The following is a 21,931-nucleotide window of genomic DNA, read 5'->3' as shown; positions in this document are numbered from 1 at the left end:
CATCAGAATGCATGTTATCAAAGACATTTACTCCCAGTTTTTAAATAAGTTCTAGTTCCAGTTCCAAAAATGTAATGTGAATAATAGTTCAAAGTAAAATTATATCTACGTTTATTCTTTAGTGCACAACTCCCAGCACGATTCACTGTGACCACTTCAGAATTTTTGCACTAAAACCTGCAGAAGACCCTCTCTTCATTGAGCAGCCTTCGCCAGAAATACAATCCAAACTCCTCTGAAATTATACTGAAGCAAAATTCAGCATTTTCCTGACCAATATTACTTGTATAACTTTTTTGGACTATGACACATGATAGTTAACATGTAATGTAAAATCCAGAGCCAGCTAACTCAATTAGCACCATAGGCTCCACAATGTGTTCCTCCCAACAATTCAAACGTTATTAAATCTACAACAGCCCACCAGTCTGGTCGTTAAACTCATGGCCTTTCCTCTGAGAAATGCCCTATAAAACTAGCTTTTTACATTTCACATTCCTTTCTAGTAAGAGAGAAAACACAAATTAAACACTCAACACACAAATACGCATTTTTTTGTTGCAGCAATGCATAAAAGAGCTGTACTGTGCGCACACAAAAACAGAGATCACCAACAGGTGTGGAAATTGAATCCCTCTGATTTTAATCACTCCACCATTGGAGCTGTGCCTTCAGTTGCCTTGGTCCTAAGCTCTGGAATTCTCTACCTAAACCTCTCGACCTCACATTCTTGCTTAAAGATACACCTTAAAACCTACCTTCCTAACCAAGCTTTTGGTCATCTGACCTAACATGGCTCATTTACATATTGTCTTTTATAATACTCCTGTCAAGTGCCTTGGTGCTTTTTTTTAATTCATTCATGGGATGTGGGCATCACTGGCTAGGCCAGCATTTATCGCCCATTCCTAATTGCTCTTGAGAAGGTGGCGGTGTACCGCTTTCCTGAATCGCTGAAGTCCCTGTGGTGTAGGTAAACCCACAGTGCCATTAGGGAAGTAGTTCCAGGATTTTGACCCAGTGACAGTGAAGGAATATAGTTCCAAGTCAGCATGGTGTGTGGATTGGAGGGGAACTTGTAGGTGGTGTTACCATGCATCTGCTGCCCTTGTCCTTCCAGATCTGTCGAGGGAACCTTGGTGAGTTGCTGCAGTCCACCTTTAGATAGTACACACTGCTGCCAATGTGCATCAGTGGTGGAGGGAGTGAATGTTTGTGGATGGGATGCCAATCAAGCAGGCTGCTTTGTCCCGGATGGTATTGAGCTTCTTGAGTATTGTTGGAGATGCACTCATCCAGGCAAGTGGAGAGTATTCCATCACACTCCTGACTTGTGCCTTGTAGATGGTGAACAGGCTTTGGGGAGTCAGGAGGTGAGTTCCTCACTGCAGGATTCCTAGCCTCTGACCTGCTTTTGTAACCACAGTATTTATATGGCTAGTCCAGTTTAGTTTCCGGTAAATGGTAACCCCCAGGATGTTGATAGTGGGGAATTCAACAATGGTAATGCCATTGAATGTCAAGGGGTAATGGTTGGATTCTCTCTTGTTGGAGAGAACAATTGCTTGGCACTTGTGTGGCACAAATGTCACTTGCCACTTGTCAGCCCAAGCCTGATGCTTTCCAGGTCTTGCTGCATATGACCACAGATTGCTTCAGTATCTGAGGTGTCGTGAATGGTGCTGAACATTGTGCAATCAGCGAACATCCCCACTTCTGACCTTAATATGGAAGGGGGTCATTTATGAAGCAGCTGAAGATGGTTGGGCCCAGGACACTACCCTGAGGAACGCCTGCAGCAATATCTTGGGACTGAGATAATTGACCTCCAACCACAAACACAACCATCTTCCTTTGTACTAGGTATGATTCCAACCAGTAGAGAATTGTCCCCCTGATTTGCAATGACTTCAGTTTAGCAATGGCTCCTTGAACCCACACTAGGTTAAGTGCTGCCTTGGTGTCAAGGACAGTCACTCCCACCTCACCTCATGAGTTCAGCTCTTTTGTCCATGTTTGGACCATGGTTGTAATGAGCTCAGAAGCTGGCTTGATAGCACTGCCGAAGACTCCTTTCCATTACTTTGCTGATGATCGAGAGTAGACTGATAGGGCGGTAATTGGTTCAGTTGAATTGTCCTGCTTTTTGTGGACAGGACATACCTGGGCAATCTTCCACATTGCCAGATAGATGCCAGTGTTGTAGTTGAATGGAACAGCTTGGCTAGGGGCACGGCAGGTTCTGGAGTACATGTCTTCAGCACTATTGCTGGAATATTGTCAGGGCCCATTGCCTTTGCAGTAACCAGTGCCTTCAGCTGTTTCTTGATATCACGTGGAGTGAATCAAATTGGCTGAAGACTGGCTTCTGTGATCTTGGGGACCTCAGGAGGAGGCCGAGATGGATTATCCACTCGGCACTTCTGGTTGAAGATGGTTGCAAATGCTTCAGCCTTATCTGTTGCACCAATGTCATCATTGAGTTTTATTATGTTAAAGGTGATGTACAAATTTAAATTGTTGTCATTGTTGAAAAGCTAGACTCTCTCATACATAAAAAGCAAGGCCCCCGCCCCATACGCAAAAATTCCACAGTCACAAACACAGGGGTGTGAATTTCTGCAGAGTTTTTACTTCTTCTCCGCCATAATTTCAGTGGAAGAGCCACAGAAACCCAGGTTTGCACTAAGTGCGGTAGCAGGCAGGGAAAACGACGTTTTACCCGCAGACCGCGATGGCGGCTTTTCACGCCGTATTGTCCCAAATCCTCCACGTTAATTACGCATTCCTGGGAAACACACCATTTCCATGGCGGGCGGGCTCCAATTCGCCTGCCACACCATCACCTTGCCGCTTAATCATGCCAGGCACCACATTTAAAGTACAGCCATGCTCAGTGCTTCCAGCCCAGGAATGCAGCAAAGAAGACATGGCCCCGAAAGGCAAGAAGACTGCAGCCCTCGAGTGCCCTTTGGATGCCGTGGAGCCCCTCTGTGATGTCCTCTAATCTTGCTCTGGCTGCAGGAGGGTCAGCTACATTACCACTACGGCTTGGTAGGCGATGGCAGTGGTGATCAGTGCCAATGCTGCGCAGAGGAGGTTAGCCATCCAATGCAGATAGAGGATGAATGATCTTATCCGTGCAGCCAGGCTAAGGCAACCATCTCATCACTCTAAACTCACATGCTCAAACCCACCACACATTCACTGGCATCTCACTCAAGGCCAGCTCAAGGGACATCACCACCCATTCTCACACACACACACCCTCATGTCCATCTGGCCTCATCTGCTCTGAAGACTGCCTCCTCAGCCCTCTCCATCTTGAGGCCGCTTGCACAGATCAATATGTGCCCCCACACACACCCTGGGTTACCTTCCTTCCCCAGTACAACTCTCGTCCTGCAGCCTCGTCCCTCGCCCAAGGCCATTTCTCCCCCTTCCTCAAGCAAGCCCTAGCCCTGCAGCCACTGAAAAGCCATCCACGTATGTCTGATCTGGTAAGTAGAGACCTGCCCATGAGCCCCCCTAAAAGTGATTTGGTGCTGTCTGTGAAGCCTGGCGCTGATGACTGCGAGTGCTGACCGAAGCAAGGTAGGTAAACAGACCTTGAAGTCCCAAGTGAAGTGCAGCCTGCCAGGTTCACATCGCTTCTGCGCTGTTGTGAAACACGTCGACGTGTTTTCCCGCTGACGTGGACTGAAGATCCAGCGGGGGTTGGTGGAAACGATTCCAGTGGGCAGGCCTAATAATGATATGCTGATGTACTACAATGAGGTTCCCGATGTCCAATGGCGGGCTGAGCAGACCATCACAAACTGGTTTCCCGCCATCGTGAAAACGAGTGCGCCATATTGTCCATTCACACCACCGAACGCGCTCGACACTGGTGGGCACAGAAAGTCCCGGCCCCCGAACATTGTTTTTCCAGGGTGCCCACAGTTCTGCTGCTGAAATTACAGTTGCTGTTTCAGAGGGGTTTGTGTGTCAAAATAGGCGGTATCAGATTGGTTGCCCATTTTACGCAGCGCCTAATACTTAACTCAGTGACTGGATTAGAACTGAATATCTGGCGCTGCGTACAGCAGGCTGCTAATCCAATCCAGCCCATTTTGCACCACTGCCCGGGATGAATTTCTAGCCCAGGAAATATTGTTACAATTGTATAGGGTTTTGATGAGACTACATCTGGAGTACTGTGTAAAGTTTTGGACTCCATAACTAAGGAAGGGCATACTTGCCTTTGAGAGAGTGCAATGAAGGTTCGCCAGATTGATTCCTTGGATGAGAAAGTTGCCCTATGAGGAGGGATTGAATAGAATGGGCTTGTACTCTCTGGAATTTAGGAGAATCAGGGGCGATCTCATTGAAACATGGAAGATTATGAGAGCGCTTGACAAGGTGCTCAGAGGTTGGGAATCTAGAAAGAGGGGGCACTGTCTCCGGATAAGGGCTCAACTATTTTGGACTGAGATGAGGAGAAATTTCTTCACTCAGAGGGTTGTAAACCTTTGGATTGTCTACTCTAGAGGGATGTGGATGCCCAATCGTTGAGTATTTTCAAGGCTGAGATTGATAGATTTTGGATTCTAAGCGAATCAAGGGGTATGGAAATAGGCAGGCAAGTGGCGGTGAGGTCGAGGATCAACCATGATCTTAATAAATGATGGAACAGGACCAAGGGGCTGTATAGCCAACTCCTGTTCCTATTGCTCATGTCCTGTTGTTCTAAATGTCCATGGAAACTGACCCACAAAAAAACTCATAACTGTGGCAGGATGTAACTTAAGCAAACTGCTCTGTCCTGGATGAAGTCAAGAACTTGAAACAGGAAGCTTGAGATCTCATCTAAATCTGGGTGAGTTTACCAGCACCTGATGCACTTCTACAGACAGCTTGCCTGACTAGTGAAATGAAATTCAGGCTGCCCGTCTTGTTTGTTAAATCCCAGTGGGGTGGACGGGGAGAAAGGAATGATGGAGCGGGCGGCTGAGCCGATCAAGACCAATAATGGCCCACAAGAGGACTGAGGAATTTGAAGGAGCATTCATGCTTCTCCTCCATTGTGATGTCTACAGTTTTTAAAAATCCTTTCATTGGCAGCCGCTGGAGAACAGGCTACAGCTTAGGATAAATGACTGCAAAATTGGTCAACAGCAATAGCACCTGATGGGCTGACAGCACTGTTCTACACCGCCTTCGATTTTCTGTTCCATTGACTTCAGACATCTAATAAATCCAAACAACTGAAACTCTCAACAGTAACACTATAAACTAATAGAAAGGGCCATGGAGCTCCAATCTATGTGCTGGTTGTGATTAGTTTTTACAGCCACATTCCTACCTGGCACAAACCTAGCTACTGAACAGTGCTGATATGTTAGTGTAATGAGCATGGTATTGGACTAGCAATTGAGTGGTCAAGAGTTTGAGCACCACCACTGAGTTCAATGGCTTAGAACTTGGACCTCTTTATGTCTGACGTAGGGGCTTAAAAAGGGTGCAGTGAGGCTCAATTTTGGGGACCCCAAGAACACCTCAAAAACACAAAATTTGGTCGAAAATATGAAAGCCTTTATTTTATTGGCAAAGCATTAGATGCCTTAGGTGTTGCTGGCTAGGCCAGCATTTATTGCCCATCCCTAATTGCCCTTGTTCAGGGGGCATTTGAGAGTCAACCACATTGAGTCTAGAGTCACATGTAGGCCAGATCAGTTAAGGACAGCAGATGTCCTTCCCTAAAGGGAATTAGTGAACCAGATGGGTACAACAATTGGCAATGGTTTCATGGTCATCATCAAACTTTTAATTCCTTTAATTTTAATTGAATTCATATTCCACCATCTGCCATGGTGGGATTCAAACCTAGGTCTGCAGATCATTACCCTGGGTCGCTGGAGTACTAGTCCAGTGACAATACCACAATGCTACCACCTCTCTTTGTTTGAGGCTCCCTTACCAAAATTGGTCTGACTTCTCTTTCATTGGCACTGGTAATCCAATAAACTCAAAACCAAACAAATGACCAAAGGCTTGGGCAATAATTCAGTAAATGAAACTTCCTTAGCGTGGAGGAAGTTACTGAAACCTTTGCAGAACCCGAAAGCATAAAACAATGTGAATAATATATATCTGATTGAAATACTTACCAAAGGGGGAGGCTTTGAAGTGAGATGCCAAAATACTGACTTTTCCTGTAATCAGTTCATAACTGATCTCCTTCAAGAACTCATTTGTGGTGAGCATGCTCTCTGCCAGCATTCTGGATTGATAGTAACCTGAAGAAAACAAACACTTCTTTGAACTGATTTATTCATTGCTATGATACAGCACACAACTGTTTACTGTTCAAATCAAAATAACACTCTATAAAATATGCAGTTCAAGCTTTTAAATTTGTTATTTAAGTTAACTTCTGGTTCAGATTTTCAATTGTAAGGTTTAACAAGATAGAAATTGAAGAAGTTGTGAGTAACATCTTTTGAAATTCTACCAACAAAATTTAACGGTGTGATGATGATATCAGTGCGATGGAATAGTGACTTAAAGAAGTTACTGAAGGCAACATTTTGAAGCAGATAAATTGAGATCAGCAGAGATTCACCATGAGGTTGTACATTTGTTAGGAGTAGCCCCATGCAATTTGCCTTGTAAGGGGTGTGCAGAAACTCTGCCCTTAAAAGGCAGGTTAGAAAATCACAGAAACAGCATATACCTAGTGCAAATGTATCCCTGCTGCCTTCTGGTAGGTTCCATTGATCACTTGGCAGAATTCCTACAAGAGTCCCACAGAATCCCCAAAGAAATTCAGGGTGAGGAAGTTCAAACTTACTCATTATACATTTGAACTATTTCGTTTTTAGAAAGGTTCTGATGGCAACTTGCTCAGTGTTTTAATAACCTGCTGCTCACAATCTAGTTGGTATGATTTTGCAAGACTCTGCTGTTACCATGGAACCCCAATTACGGTGCACATGGTTCAGAAAATCGCTAAGTCTCTGATCTGCAGCAATCACCCTCCCCTCTAGGACAATGGTCACAAAATTATCCCCCAAATGTGCATTACTAGCTAATCAGAGGCATCAAAAACATTTTTTAAACTGACAACAGATCATATGTTCTACATTTCCACATGGCTGAGATTAAATGATTAATCAGTCTAATTCTGAATTACTTTGAAGGCATACTACTGCACACCAGAGGGTGGAGACATAAGGATTGGTTTTATAAATTTGCACTTTCAGCAGGAAACACTGCCCATAAGGTGGACGTATTGGAAAATCATAGGCCGCTCTATTTCATAAAAACTGTTCTTATTTATTAGTCCTCCAACGAGCAACATTCAAGTAGTTCAATTTTAAACTGAAGTTCTACTTCAATCACTAAAATTAATTGATGGCAAATTGTAGAGTGCACTGCTCCGGGAGAACCGCAGCAAGGGCACTGCTTCAGAAGCCACAGAGAGGGAGCATTATAACCAGGGTCATCACAGCAGGAGCATGCACTGAGAGTTCTACAGAGGAAGAACTACACCAAGAGTGCCAAAGCCTGACCCTGCGCCAAGTGCCCCAAAGTAGAAGCACTGAACCAGAAATTCCACAAAAGGAACACTACACTGGGATCCCCAAGAGGTGGGCATGGCACTGGTGCACCACAGAGGGGCACTTCACTGGGAGGTTGACATCTCCAATGTGTGAACTTCACTGGAAACACCACAGTGGGAGCACTGCACTGTAAAGTCCACAGCAGAAGCACTAAACCAGGGCAGCAACTTCCAAACCCATGACCGCTATCATCTAGAAGGACAAGGGCAGCAGATAGATGGGAACACCACCACCTGGGAGTTTCCCTCCAAACCACTGACCATCCTGACTTGGAACTATATCGCCATTCCTTCACTGTCAGTGCGTCAAAATCCTGGAACTCCCTTCCTAACAGCACTGTGGGTGTACCCACACCACATGGACTGCAGCAGTTCAAGAAAGCAGCTCACCACCACCTTCTCAAGGGCAACTAGAGATGGGCAATAAATGCTGGCCCAGCCAGTGACGCCCACATCCCAAGACTGAATTTTTTAAAAAGGAGCCCCTGCAGAGGGGGAACTTACACTGGAGTATTACAGTTGGAGCAGTGCACTGGGAGGACAATGGAGTTAAGATTAGATACAACTCTCCATTTAGAGCATTTTCATACTGAATGCACCTATTGATTAACCATAAGCTGCCTTGGAAACAGTATCAAACTGAAGGTGGACATGTACAACTGCAGCCCGCTCTGCTCAGCCACATGCAAAGCAAGGATCAAAATAACTTTTTCTTAATTTCTTTTTGAAAATGTTGTGCTCAACAAGGTGAGGGATGCTGCGGAGAAGGAAACACCCACTTAACATGCCAATAACATTCTTCAGCCCCAACTTCGAAACAACACCCCCTTCTCCACAATGTGACATCTTTTCATAAGCCTCCCTGAGTAGAATGATTTAATTAAGGCCAAATTAGAGGCAATCTTATGGTCTGGTATCTTGCCCATTCACATTTTACATAAGACTCTAAGGGCAACATTTTTGCTCTGTCGGTGGGGGGGGGATGTGCAGGAGCGGGAACGGGCACAGGCGGGTGGGTTCCCGATTGGCGCCCCTAGTTAGGGGCGCGCCGCCATTTTAAGTGGGCGAGCCAATTAGAGCCCGCCCAGCGTGCCATCCGCCAGGAAGTGCTATGCGCTCCCTGTGCCGGAGGTGGGGGGGCGGGGGAATTCCCTGAGCCGGGAGTGCGCTCTTTCGCGCATGCACACCAAGGAGTGCACAGATCTCCCTAAGGCTAAGTCCTGTCTCAGGGAAATCAGCTCAGGTTTGAAACTTCAAATAAAGATGAGAGAAAAATTTCACTGCCATGTCCCCTCATGTGACACTGTCACATGAGTTGGGACGTGTCCATAACTTTTATTTTGAAATATTCTGAGATTTTTAAATCACTCATGAAACCTCATCCCGCCCATGGATGAAGTTTCATGCTTTTTCTGAAGCCCGTCAAGTCTCCCAGCCTGCCCGCCAACCTTAAGGTTGGACGGGCAGGTCCATTAATGATTTCAAGTAGTTTTTTAATGGCCTTAATAGGCCATTGACAGGTCGCCGGGCACGCAGCCAAGACAGCTGTGCGCCCACCAACCTGAGAATGTAAATGATGCGGGGTGACGTCGGGATGTACCCCCGACATTACCCCGCATCATTTTACACGTTGGCGAGCGGGCCTTGCCCCCGCTTGCCGAACAGAAGATTTTGCCCTAAGAGTAGACAGGGGAAACTGATAGCAGGGATCAAAGTATCTAAATGTCACTGCACCACCCAGAAGAAAAATAATTTTTAAAAATGCAAATGACCAATCAGAAGGTGATGCCAGAGTGGTAATGCAATGATATTCCCATCCAAGCCTACCCCAAGAAATGTGCTTTGAAATTTGTAAGCATTCCTAACAGCTCATGACAACCAGCCTCGCCTAAAGAAGAAACTGATCATAAAAAAGACACAAAGGAAGAGAAAAAAAGGCAGTGAAAGGAAACAGCAACAGAAATTTATCTAAAGAAATCACAGAGAGGAGATAGAAAAGGAAAATGGAAAGAATGGCAAAATAAAATTGTCAGATAAATAGTATAAATATAAAGGAAAGGACATGCATTTCTATAGCACCTTTCATTACCTCAGGATGTCACAAAGTACTTTGCAGTCAAGGAGGTACTTCTAAAGCTGTTGTAATGTAGAAAATCATAGCAGCGATTTGCACAGAGCAAGCTCCCACAAACATTAATTAAATATTTGGCCAGGTAACCTGCCTGATTAGTGGTATTGGTTGGGGGACAGTGTGGTCATTTACAGCGAGAGAGTGAGAGAGAAACAGCGGGACATTTACAGTGAGAGAGTGTGAGAGGTGTGGGGCCTTTAACGGTGAGAGAGGGAGAGAACAATATGAGACCAATAAAGAGCACAAGAGGGAAAACAGCATGAAGAGCAGCTGATTAGAGAGTAGGATTAGTGAGTATTTTTAGTCTTTAAAGTAAAAAGTAAGATCTTTAGTTTGTGTTTAGATCTCTAGTCTTTTTTTTCTCTTTTTCTTAAAGGTAGCTCGTTAAGTATAAAATCAATACTGGTGTGTACAAGGAAATAATTATAATAAAGTGTAAAGAGTGGGGATACTAGAGTAATCAATTAATAAATTGAATAAAATACGATAGCGATGGCAGGACAGGTGGTGTGTTGCTCCTGCAGCATGTGGGATCTGCTGGACACCAGGGTGATCCAGAGCGAACACATCTGTACCAAGTGTTTGCAGCTCAAGGAACTTCAGATCTGAGTTAAGGAGCTGGAGTCTGACCTGCAGACATTGCGCCACATCAGGGAGGGGGAAAGCTACCTGGACACTTTGCTCCAGGAGGCAGTCACACCTCTCAGATTAGGTATTAAATCTGGTCTGTGATCAGGGACAGGAGGGTGTGACTGCAGGTGAAGCAGATATGGGGTCTAAGGGGATAGCATTTGAGGAGCCTCATCCCCTGCAACTGTCCAACAAGGTTCAAGTTACAAGGTTCTTGTAAGCTGTGTGGATGAGAGAGGAGACTGCAGGGAGGATGAGCGAACTGACCATGGCACAGTGGTACAGGGAGGCATTCAAGTCGGGGGAGGAAATGGGAATGTTGTAGTGATAGTGGACTGTATAATTAGGGAGATAGATACTGTTCTCTGCAGCCTCGAGTGTAAGACCCGAAGGCTGCATTGCCTGCCTGGTCGGTGCCAGGATTAAAGACTTCTCTTCAGGGTTGGAGAGGAACTTGGAGTGGGAGGGGAGGGATCCAGTTGTTGTCATCCATGTTGGTACCAACGACATTGATAAGACTAGAAAGGAGGTTCTGCTGACAGAATTTGAACAGTTAAGAGATAAATTAAAAAGCAGAAACTCCAAGGTAATAATCTCGGAATTACTACCTGAGCTACGGGCAAACTGGTATAGGGTAAATAAAGTCAAGGAGTTAAATGCGTGGCTCAGAGATTGGTGTGTACAAGGCACTAGTTAGATCACACCTAGAATACTGAGAACAATTTTGGTCCCCTTATCTAAGGAAAGATACACTGGCATTGAAGGCAGTCCAGAGAAGGTTCACTCGATTGATCCCAGGTATGGAGGGATTTTCTTATGAGGAGAGGTTGAGTAGGTTGGGCCTGTATTCATTGGAGTTTAGAAGAATGAGAGGCGAACTTATTGAAACATATAAGATTCTTAGGGGGCTTGACAGGGTAGATGCTGAGAGGTTCTTTCCCCTTGTGGGAGAGTCTAGGACCAGAGGGCATAATCTCAGAGTAAGGGGGCACCCACTTAAAACAGAGATGAGGAGGAATTTCTTCTCTCAGAGGGTAGTGAATCTGTGGAATTCTTTACCGCAGAGGTTTCTAGAGGCTGGGTCGTTAAGTATATTAAAGGCTGAGATAGACAGATTTTTAATCAGTAAGGGAATCAAGGGTTATGGGGAAAAGTTAGGAAAGTGGAGTTGAGGATCATCAGATCAGCCATGATCTCACTGAATGGCGGAGCAGACTCGATGGGCTGAATGGCCTACTTCTGCTCCTATGTCTTATGGTCTTATGACCAGAAGTGAGTCTCAGAAATAAAATATGATTTTGACAGTGTTGACAAATCTAGATATATATAAATGAGTTCCTCAACAACAAAACCAGGACACCCGACACAACCCAGACTACTTAAAAGGTATGAAAGCAAGCGTCCCTAATTTCTGTGGACTCTGTGTCTGACTGACTGTTTCAGAGTTTGGGTGGCGTGGTTTGTATCACAACTAGTTCTACAGAAAACTATTGCAGTGGATTTTCCTATCTGATTCACTTGAGGCTCCCAAGCAGAGCAAGGGGGAAATGGAGGCAGAATCCCAGCGCTAACATACAGATAAAGCAGGAGAGAGTCTTCCTGCCTCACTTTCCTGTGCATCTGCTCATGGAGCATACAAACAAAGGGGTAACCCAAGAAGGTGGTAATGGGGGTGATGTTGAGAACCTCCAAAGACAAGAAGGTTTGCACTGGTCCTGGAAGCACCTCAAAAAACCCAAGACAGTTGCAAGTAAGTAGCTGTTCCCCACCCCTCCGCAGCAGGACATTCAGGTTTTGGTGCCTTGACTAAAGACCTTGGTCCTAATGGCCATGAGCGCAGTACAAGCGTTAGACCTATATCTCAGGGAATCAAGGGGTATGGGGAGCAGACAGGAGAGTGGAGCTGAAGCCCAAGACCAACCATGATCATACTGAATGGCGGAGCATGCTCAACAGGCTTTATGGTCTACCCCTGCTCCTATTTCTTGTGTTCACCCTTCCAGAGGGCAGCCCAGGCCTAGGAGGACATCTGGGTTTTGTAAATTGCCGAGCCACAAAATCAGCTGCACTGCTCCTTGTGTAAAAGCAGCACCTCCAGTATGCTGAGCGTGTTGAGTGCTCTGCAGAAGGGCTAAGAGGAAAATCAGCCCTACTAAGCTTTATATTGAACTCACAGTCTGAGGCATGATATTGCTCAACCAAGCCATGTGTCAAATGTATAGCTAGCCTGCAACAGTTCAAGAAAGTAGCTCACCACCACCTTCACATAGGGATGGGCAATAAATTCTGGCCAAGCAAGCGACGCCCACATCTCATAAAAGATTAAAAGAAATAGCACCCATTTTTGATAACATGTAACCATGTAAATCAGACAATTGACAATTTAGATTAAACTGGCTAGTTAGCAAATTAATCATCTTTAATAAATTCAACATTTTTCTGAAAAATTAACATATCAATCACAATGCTATAATCTCAGGGTAAGTATCTGAATAAAAAAAACCATTGGCTGCTGTTACCATCTTCAGCACCAGTAAACATTTTGTTATAACTGGATAGTTTCAAATAAATCTGAAATTCTACTTACCTAAAACCACCACACAGAATTCAATTCCTCTCATCTTTGATGTACAAACGACTACTACATAGTTAGGTACTTTCTGTTGTAGATGTACATCACCAAATGTCCTTAAGGTCTCTGAGATGCCGTCCGCCAGGGAGTTTTGAGTAAAAACAACTTGCACCAAATCTCGTGAAACACTGGCAGCAAGTCGAGCTAGCCAGGGTAATTGTCCTGGAGACACAGTGGAAGAAGGGCCTCCCATTTGAAAGGATCTGTCTTTAAGACTCGAGTCCTGTATTGCTTTCAGCATAATTTGTTCAAATTCTTCCCTGAGAGGCATCTGGTCTGGACCTAGAATAAGCAAATACATTACTGAAGTATCAAATACATAAATGTAGCCAGATAACTATAGTCCAAAACATGACTCCTGATATATGTTGCTTTATGAAATCTGACATAGACCTCAGGATGGTAATGGAATGTCTTTCACATGTGATACCATGGCTTGGATATTCTATGTAATGGAATGACAGGATGGAGCTTTATGCTCTCAATTCCTTGCACAGTGAGCTTTTCATTAATCCACTCCAGACCAATGAGCTGAAAGTCTCTCTGATAGCTGTAGGAGCCCTGTGTGAGCTGAGTTTGTACAGCCCTGGTAGAGACTTTGGGTTGATAGCATGAAACTGCTGTAAGTTTATACTAATTGGTACTGTCACTCAGAGAGGCCACAAGGGCAGCTAGTGCAGGTACAGTAAGTGCCGTTTAACGTTGACCCGTTTTACAATTAACTGAATTTTATGTTGACCAAGCAGGCGTGCATCCGACCCGATCGGTCGTGAAATCGCACAGGATGATGTTGGGCGAGTGTCGCAACATCATCCCGTACTTGCGTGATATTTCGATCAGTGGGCGTGTGCAGGTGTCGGAGCCGCGCCTGCCATCAATTAAAAGGCCACTTAAGGCCATTAAAAAGGCAATTGACCAAGATTTCACATTGCCCGTGCAATTTCACGCTCATCACATGGGCAAAACAGGCAGGCAGGCAGCCGACATTTTGCAAAACCTCATCCAAGGGTGGGATAAAAAGGGTCAGCAGCATTGCCATTGTGAGTAGTGAGGTGCAAGTTGCTTATTAGACTTGGCAGCTTCATCTCTGTTCGGGGCTTCATTGTTAGCATTTCCAGAGGGCATGCGAGAGCTCAATGGTGTCTCCAAGGCCCCTGGATGATTTTGACCGTGTGGACCATTCCAGGAATCTGACAGCCTTCCCTTACCCTGGTAACGGGGATTGTGGTCTCCACTGAGCAGGAAGAGAGGGGCAGAAGGGAGAGGAGGCCAGGTGTCCCAATGCAGCTTCCAGGGGAGCGACCTGTGAGAGGAGAGGCGCAGGCACAAGGGGCGCAGGGCCAGCAGGTAGTCCAAGGCGGAAGGGGCTGCAGAAGATGCCACTATCCTGCTGCCAGTTATTATAGGCAACGATGCAGCTACCTCAATATGTCTGAGGTAAAATGCCGAAGGAGGCTCTGCCTCTCCAGGGAGACAGTCACCTCCATTTGTCAGATGATTGGGCTTGAGATCAGCTCCAACTGTGTGGGTGGACACCCTATGCCAGTGGTGCTGAAGGTCAGAGTGGCCCTCAACTTCTATGCCTCCGTTTCTTTCCAGGGGCCAGTGGGAGATCTGTGTGGAGTGTCCCAATCAGCTGTCCACAGTTGCGTCAAGCTGGTGACAGACGCTCTGTTCAGACGGGCAATGACATTTATTCACTTCTGTACAGTGAAGGCCAGCCAGACAGAGCAAGCCAGAGACTTCACAGCGATTGCTGGGCTCCCCGCATCCAGGGTGCAATCAGCTGCACACATGTGGCCATCAATGCACCAGCAGATCAGCCGAGTGCCTTTGTCAACAGGAAGGGCTCCCACTCCATGAACGTCCAGATAGTTTGTGACCACAAGACGCATATTCTGCAAGTCTGTGCAAGGCACCCTGGCAGCTCCCATGACACTTACATCCTGAGACTCTACCAGGTGCCGAGGCTCTTCAGAGCTCCAGCCCAACTGGATGGATGGCTGCTGGGTGATGAGGGCTATCCGTTGAAAAGGGGCTTATGACACCTCATCACCACGCAAGAACAGAGGCGGAGCAGCGGTACAATAGGAGTCATGCCTCCACAAGGGCGGTGAGAGAGGACCATAGGTCTTCTGAAGATGCGCTTCCGATCTCTGGACTGTTCAGGGGGTGCACTGCAATACCCACCAGAGCGGGTGTCATCGATAATGGTTGCATCTCCACAATCTGGCACTGGCAAGGGGGGCCCCACTGGAGGAAGAGGATCCTGAGGCAGCTCCACAAGCCGCAGAAGCTGAATCCAGTAGTGAGTCAGAAAAGGAGCACAGTGAGAAGAATGCTGAGGGCGTGGAGATTTCTGTAACCTTCAGGGGACTAGGGACACCAGGGATGCCTTGATCCAACGCTTCTTCAGCTAGGCTGCCAAAGAACGGCCCTCACCTCATGCCAGGGCTGCCGCCTCCATCCAGGATGTCCAAAATGCCCCTGTCATATGAACCCAAAGTCCACTTAGTGCCTGTGCATTAATGTTTAGATCCACTCACATCCAGCATTACATACTGGCTACCCTGCACTAAAAGTAAAAGGTGAAGCATACTCAGGCCATCACAACAAAAGCAAATTTAATGTTATTGTCACATTCAAACCACACTGACATGGCCATTACTGGTGTTGATATCCACACCAGTAGACATATGAACCAAATATAGCTGAACAGAAGATCACCCATGAACAGTCCCTCTTGTGCTCATGGTGCCTTAAACATAAGTTTGTGAGCTCTGCACCTTGGTGTCACCCCAACCGCCCCGCACCACCTCCCACCTCGCTGGCACTGGCATTGGAGACAGCCTGCTGACTCTGGTGTTTTGTTGGCCTTGATGAGATTGGCAGTTGTCCTTTGGCCAGTGGAGCCTGTGCTGGCCCCACTTGGGAGGGAGCGGCTAGTGCCACAGCTGGCATCTCCCCAGTCATCGCAGCCTCATCAGATGCAATGGCCACTGGCAGAGGGGCAGAGAAGCTGCTGCTGTTATCCGGAGCGCCTTGAGAGGAGCCCGCAGGGCTGGCAAGCAGATCGTGCGCCAATGTGAGGTCACTCTGGACCTCCCTGCTCGCCATTGATGGATGGGCACCTAGTTGGGATACTGGGTGCCTCATCTATCTCACACTGGCACTGGTACCTGCACCTCAAGCGAGTGTGAAGTGCCCTCACCAACGTTCACCGATGATCTAACGCCCACCGAGGTGCTGGTATCTGCACAGGTGCCTGTTTCAGAATGCAGTGACGCAGGTGCAGATGAAGCCTGGTGGTGCTTTGGCATCAGGGGTGTCTCTTCCGTGTCCTGAGGATGAGTGTGTGCTGGCGAATCTAAGGGAGAACAAGACAGTCATCACATTAAAGTCATCGCTCTGTATACCAGGCACCCTGTTGAGCCAATGGAGATCTGCATTTTTAAAAATTCATTCATGGGATGTGGGTGTGGGCATCACTGGCTAGGGCAGCATTTATTGCCCATCCCTAATTGCCCTTGTTCAGAGGGCATTTAAGAGTCAACCACATTGCTGTGGGTCTGGAGTCACATGCAGGCCAGAACCAGGTAAGGACAGCAGATTTCCTTCCCTAAAGGGCATTAGTGAACCAGATGGATTTTTACAATGGTTTCTTGGTCATCATTTTAATTCCAGATTTTTGTTGAATTCAAATTCCACCATCTGCCATGATGGGATTCGAACCCAGATCCCCAGTGCATTACCCTGGGTCTCTGGATTACTAGTCCAGTGACAATACGACTACACCATCGCCTTCCTTAACGGCATCACGGTGCCATTGTCTTTCAATAATCAATGGGGGCTCCAGGTTTGAGGCTCCCCTCATTGAAGAGACTACACTAGAATGGTTGCACAATCTGAAACTCTCACCTCTGTGGACTATGCTCTTAGCTTCATCTGTGTGGGAGATGGATGAGGAGTGTGAGATGCATGGGGAGCGTGCCAGCTCTCCAGCTCCAGAGCATCCTGCTCAAACCTGGTCAGCAGCAGCAGCAGGTTGGGCGGGCCTCCTCCCGTCCATGACCTCTCCAATTGGTTATGGCTCGTCTTCTCCTGAAAGGACAGAGGAGCATTGATTAGTCCGCTCTCTACCTGCAGCGCCATTGCAGCCTGGGCAACCCCACCTGAGGAACATCTTGCAGGGCACGTCCGAGTTGTGATCCTCGAGCTGCAAGGCAATCAGTCCAAGCTGCCACGGCTCACCCCCTTGACCAGCTCCAGTGTCACTGACAGTTGGCTCTCAGACTCTAACACCCCTGAGCTCCACGGAGGGATGGCCAGTCCTTAATACTTCACCACACTGATCCACGCCAACATGGTACTCACTATTCCTGAGCACAGCAGGTCATTGAACCTCTTGCGGCACTGCACCCATGTGCGCCGCACAACGTCGTGGCTGCTGACCTGGGCTGCCACCTCCTCCCAGGCTTTCTTTGTCAGGCATGGTGGCCTCCTCCTTCCGTCCCTTGGTACAAGGATTTCCCACCTGGCAGCTATCTCCTCTAGGAGGACCGCGAGGCACTCGTCTGAAAAGCAGGGGGCCGAGTGCCCACTCGACCTGCCCTCCTGCCTGACGTCTCCAGCCGCTGCCGAGGCCAAAAGTACCAACTCCGCAACGTGGACTGTACGCTTCTTCACCAGCAGCCTTCAAGGGACTACGTGTGCCATTTTTAAACTGGCTGCCGGGTCGCCATTGGACCCAGCGGCTGACAGGCCCCCACCCCCGCCTCTTCCCGACCATTGGGAAGCCGCATTTCACGCTGGGCAGGCCTTAATTGGCCGGCCAGCATGAAATCGCTGTCGTGGGCCTGTTTCCCGGCTGCTCCTGGGTCTACCAATCACGCTCGCTCACCGAGCTGCGAACTTCAGTCCATTGTTTCACTTTAATGTCAGATAATGGGGCCTGTATTCTCGGTTAGTGTTGAGTTTCGTTTTAAAGTCGTGTTACATCAATCTGACGTAGCTCTGCATGACCCGATCGACGCCACTTTGGAGCTGCCTCTCCTGTTCCCTAATCCACCCTCTTACTGCCAATGCTATGACTCGCAGCCTCTCCTGCTCCCTGACTCACTCTCTTGCCCATCCTTCCTCTCGCTGAACCACCCACTCCCCGACTCTCCTGCTTGCCACTTCCCTCTCCTGAAGCCTCGCTGTTCGCAAGGACTCTGGAGATGAGCGGCGAGAGGTAGGAGCCACAGCTTCAAACCAAAGGGTTGGTGAGAGGAAGGGTCCGCAGCGACCAGGAGCATCAGAGAGCAGGATGTGTGATGAGTGGGAGGTTCAGGAAGCAGAGTTGGCAGCGAACTGGTCCAGCACTGAACAGGAGGTATTGTACCATATTTCTTTTATATTTTAAATTTTATTTTATTTTAAAGTTACTTCATTTACCAATATTGGAATTTAGCAATGTAAAGTATTTCAACCTACAGGGTATAATGTTTCAATGCTTTTTTCTGATGAAGAACCTCCTATTGAACCTAACTACAACTTTTACTTTGGTTTTAGTGGGAAAATGTGAATCACTTGAAGTCAGTGCTCTTAAAGTCCTGATTTTCAGGAGCACAACTACAACTTTAAATGAGGACTTACTGTAATGGAAAAAATTGTTGGGATTTTACAGGACCCCAGGGAGCAGGCTGGGAGGTCGGGGAAGTGGTGGAGGGGGGGCAGTTGTAAAATGGGACAGGATGGCAAGATATGCCATGCTCAGCAGCTACCCACTGCCACTGGAATTTTACCAGTGGTGCAATAGTTGGTGGACAGACTGCCCGCCCTTAGGCCAATTGAGACACAGGGTCAGGGGGTGGGAGGTGCCCCCTGAGGCCCACGAGGGGCCCTCCAGCTACAAAGGCCACTCCCATTGGAAAATCCCCCTGCCCTCACGATTGATTCCCCCATCCTTGTTGAGGCCTGCCTGATTGGCTCTGGGGAGGCCCAATGCTACCTATCTGCACTCTGGTGCTTCCTCCATGGCTGCTGCTCTGGGTCCTGCTGCAGTACCAGCAGTGGGGCCACTGTTACCAATAGTGCTGATGGGACTAAAGAGCTGTCAGCCATCTTGGGTGCAGGACGTCCTGCCTTAGATGGGCAGAATCCATGACTGCAGGCAGTTCACTGCCTGATCAACACAAAGTTCAGCTGGAGCTTCCATGCCCAGTGGAAGCAGGGTTGTCCCTGACTTCCCAGCCGGTGGCCCATAAAATCCTGGCCAATATTACACAGATGCATTTGGGTCTGGACTGAAATTGGGGTTAAGACTTGCTGGAAAAGATTTTCCAGGATGATCTGCTGATAACCCCATATAACCACTTAAAGTAGCATGTATGTGGCCAAAATGTTCAGCCTTCACAAGGGATCTCAGTATATTAAAATAGTTTTGTCAGCCAATAAAAAATATTTACATGTGCTTAAAAAAAAGTGGCTGACAAAACCAATTTTAGCTAAAATAAATGTGGGGCCCATGTGCCCCAATTTAGATCATCCATTCAGATTGAATGGATTATTCCAACGTCATGGTATCCAATCCTTCCTTAACATGAAATTAATCCAGAGTTTTTACCTCTACCAATCTAACAGGAAATCTACTCATGTCAATCATTCTCTGTGAAGAAGAATTACAATTATTTCCCCTAATTTTCATCTTTTAGTATTTTAAATTTGTCTTATGCTCGTGGTTTAATGTCAAGTAAATTTCCAGATCTATGAAGACCAAAGAAGTCGGCAGTACAGAAGGAGAACATTTGGCCCATCGTGCCACTGCTAATTCTTCACTTGAGCGTTCTATTTCCTCGCTCTTCCCACAGCTTCTTTTTTCCTCTGCTTCAAATGTTTATTCAATTTCATCTTTCAGGACACTTAGCCTTTAGGAGACTTAACTAAAATGGAAAAGGAGGGATAGCTTTGATAATAAAGGATGGGTAAAGACAGTGCAGAGAAAGGGTCTTAGCTCAGAAAATCAAGAAATAGAATTAGTTTCAGTGGAGTTTAGAAACAGCAAGGGGCAGGAACATTGGCGGGAGCTGTTTATAAGTCCCCTAAAAGCACTTGTAATATAAGTTAAATATAAATCAAGAAATTAGAGGTGTATGCAATAAGGGAAATAAAGTAATCATGAAGACTTTATACTTCAGATAGACTGGGCAAACCAAATTTGCAGTAATAGCACAAAGGACAAGTTCTTGCAATGCATACAAGGTAGTTTTCTACATCACTTGTTGAGGAACCAGTGAGGGAACAAGCTATCTTGGATATAGTCTTGTGCAGTAAAAAAACGTTAGGAACATAGGAACAGGAGTAGACCACTCAGCCCTTCAAGCCAGCTCTGCCATTCAATAAAATGATGGCTGATCTTGTTATGTTCTCAACTTCACTGTCCTGTCTGCCCTCCTTAACCTTTGACTCCCGTGTCTATCAAAAATCTACCTAATTCTACCTAGGATATATTCAATGACTTACCTCCACTGCTTTCCGGGAAGAGAATTCCACATACTAGTGACCCTCAGAGGAAAAAAAACTCCTCAACTCTGTCTTAAAAGGGCAACCTCTTATTCCTAAACTGCGTTCCCAAGTTCTAGTCTCTCCCACAAGAGGAAACATCCTCCCAGTATCCACCTTATCAAGTCCCCTAGGGTCTTATATGTTTCAATAAGATCATTTCTCATTAATAATCAATAATCTTGTAGTAAAGGGGCCTCTAGGGAAGAGTGACCATAATGATGGAATTTTACATTGATTTTGAAAGTGATTTAGTGAAGCCTCAAACTAGGGTTTTAAATCTAAACACAACAAACTATGTAGGTATGGCAGGGTCAAATTGGTTTAGGTATATTGGGAAACTGCACAGTGTATTAGCTGTGGCTCAGTTGGTAGCATTCTTGTCTCCTAAGTCAAGAGAGTGTGGGTTCAAATCCTACTACAGGCCTTGAGTATAAAAATCAAGGCTGACACTCCAGTGCAGTAAAAGGGAGTGATGCACTGTAGGAGGTGCTGTCTCTTGTTGAGATGTTAATCCAAGGCCCTATCTGCCTTCTCCAGTGGGCATAAAAGAACCCATGGCACTATTTCAAAAGAGAGCAGTGGAGTTATCCCCAGCATCCTGCCTAATATCTATCCCTCAATCAACATCACAAAGAAGATTATCCGGTTACTATCACGTTGCTGTTTTTGGGGTTTGCCATGCACAAATTGGCTGCTGCATCTCCCACATTAAAACAGTGACTACATTTCAAAAGTACTTCATTGGCTGAAAAGTGCTTTGGGATGGCTGGAGGTCATGAAATGTGCTATACAAATGCAAGTCTTTCTTTTATGTTAAAAGATTTGATGGTAGACAAATAATGACTAGTATTTAAATAATTAATGCATAATTTGCAACAAATATGCAATCCTTTAAGGCATAAAAAATCCTACAGAAAAAGTGGTCCAATTGTGGCTAATAGAGGAGTTACAGATTGTATTAAATCAAATGAAGGGATTTATAATGTTGCGAAAAAAGTAGTAAGCCTGATAATTGGAATGATTTTGGAATTCAGAAAATGAGGGCCAAGAAATTGATAAGGAGAAAGAAAAGAGAATATGAGAGTAAGCTAGCAAGAGACATAAACATACACTGTAAACATTTCTCTAGGTATGCAAATAGGAAGAGATTAGTAAGTAAACTTGGGCCTTTGAGAAGCAGATGAGTGAAACTAAAATGGGGAATAAGGGAATGACAGAAACAATAAACAAATACTTTGCATCTGTCTTCATAGTTGAAGACAAAAACAAATTCTAATAATGGTATTATATTCAAGAAAAGCGTTTCCAGCTCAGAGGCTGAATTAAAATATAACTTACATCAAAAAAATCCTATAAAGGCTAATAATCAGGTTCAAAACATACAAACATG

General features: G+C 46.1%; 1 protein-coding gene across 2 annotated transcripts in view; it reads right to left on the bottom strand.

The window, feature by feature from the left end:
• greb1l (GREB1 like retinoic acid receptor coactivator) overlaps positions 1–21,931 on the bottom strand; it is a 410,899-nt gene that overhangs the window by 111,424 nt on the left and 277,544 nt on the right. For both annotated transcript variants that reach the window (XM_078540619.1, XM_078540620.1), the window contains exons 12-13: positions 12,952–13,278; positions 6,150–6,278 (exon numbers count right to left, since the gene is read on the bottom strand). In XM_078540619.1, coding sequence (XP_078396745.1) covers positions 6,150–6,278; positions 12,952–13,278 — 456 coding nt within the window. The remainder of the gene's footprint in view (positions 1–6,149; positions 6,279–12,951; positions 13,279–21,931) is intronic.

Source organism: Cetorhinus maximus, chromosome 4, assembly GCF_964194155.1.
Source record: "Cetorhinus maximus chromosome 4, sCetMax3.hap1.1, whole genome shotgun sequence".
Classification (NCBI taxonomy): Eukaryota; Metazoa; Chordata; class Chondrichthyes; order Lamniformes; family Cetorhinidae; genus Cetorhinus; species Cetorhinus maximus.
This window is presented reverse-complemented; position numbering and strand designations above follow the sequence as displayed.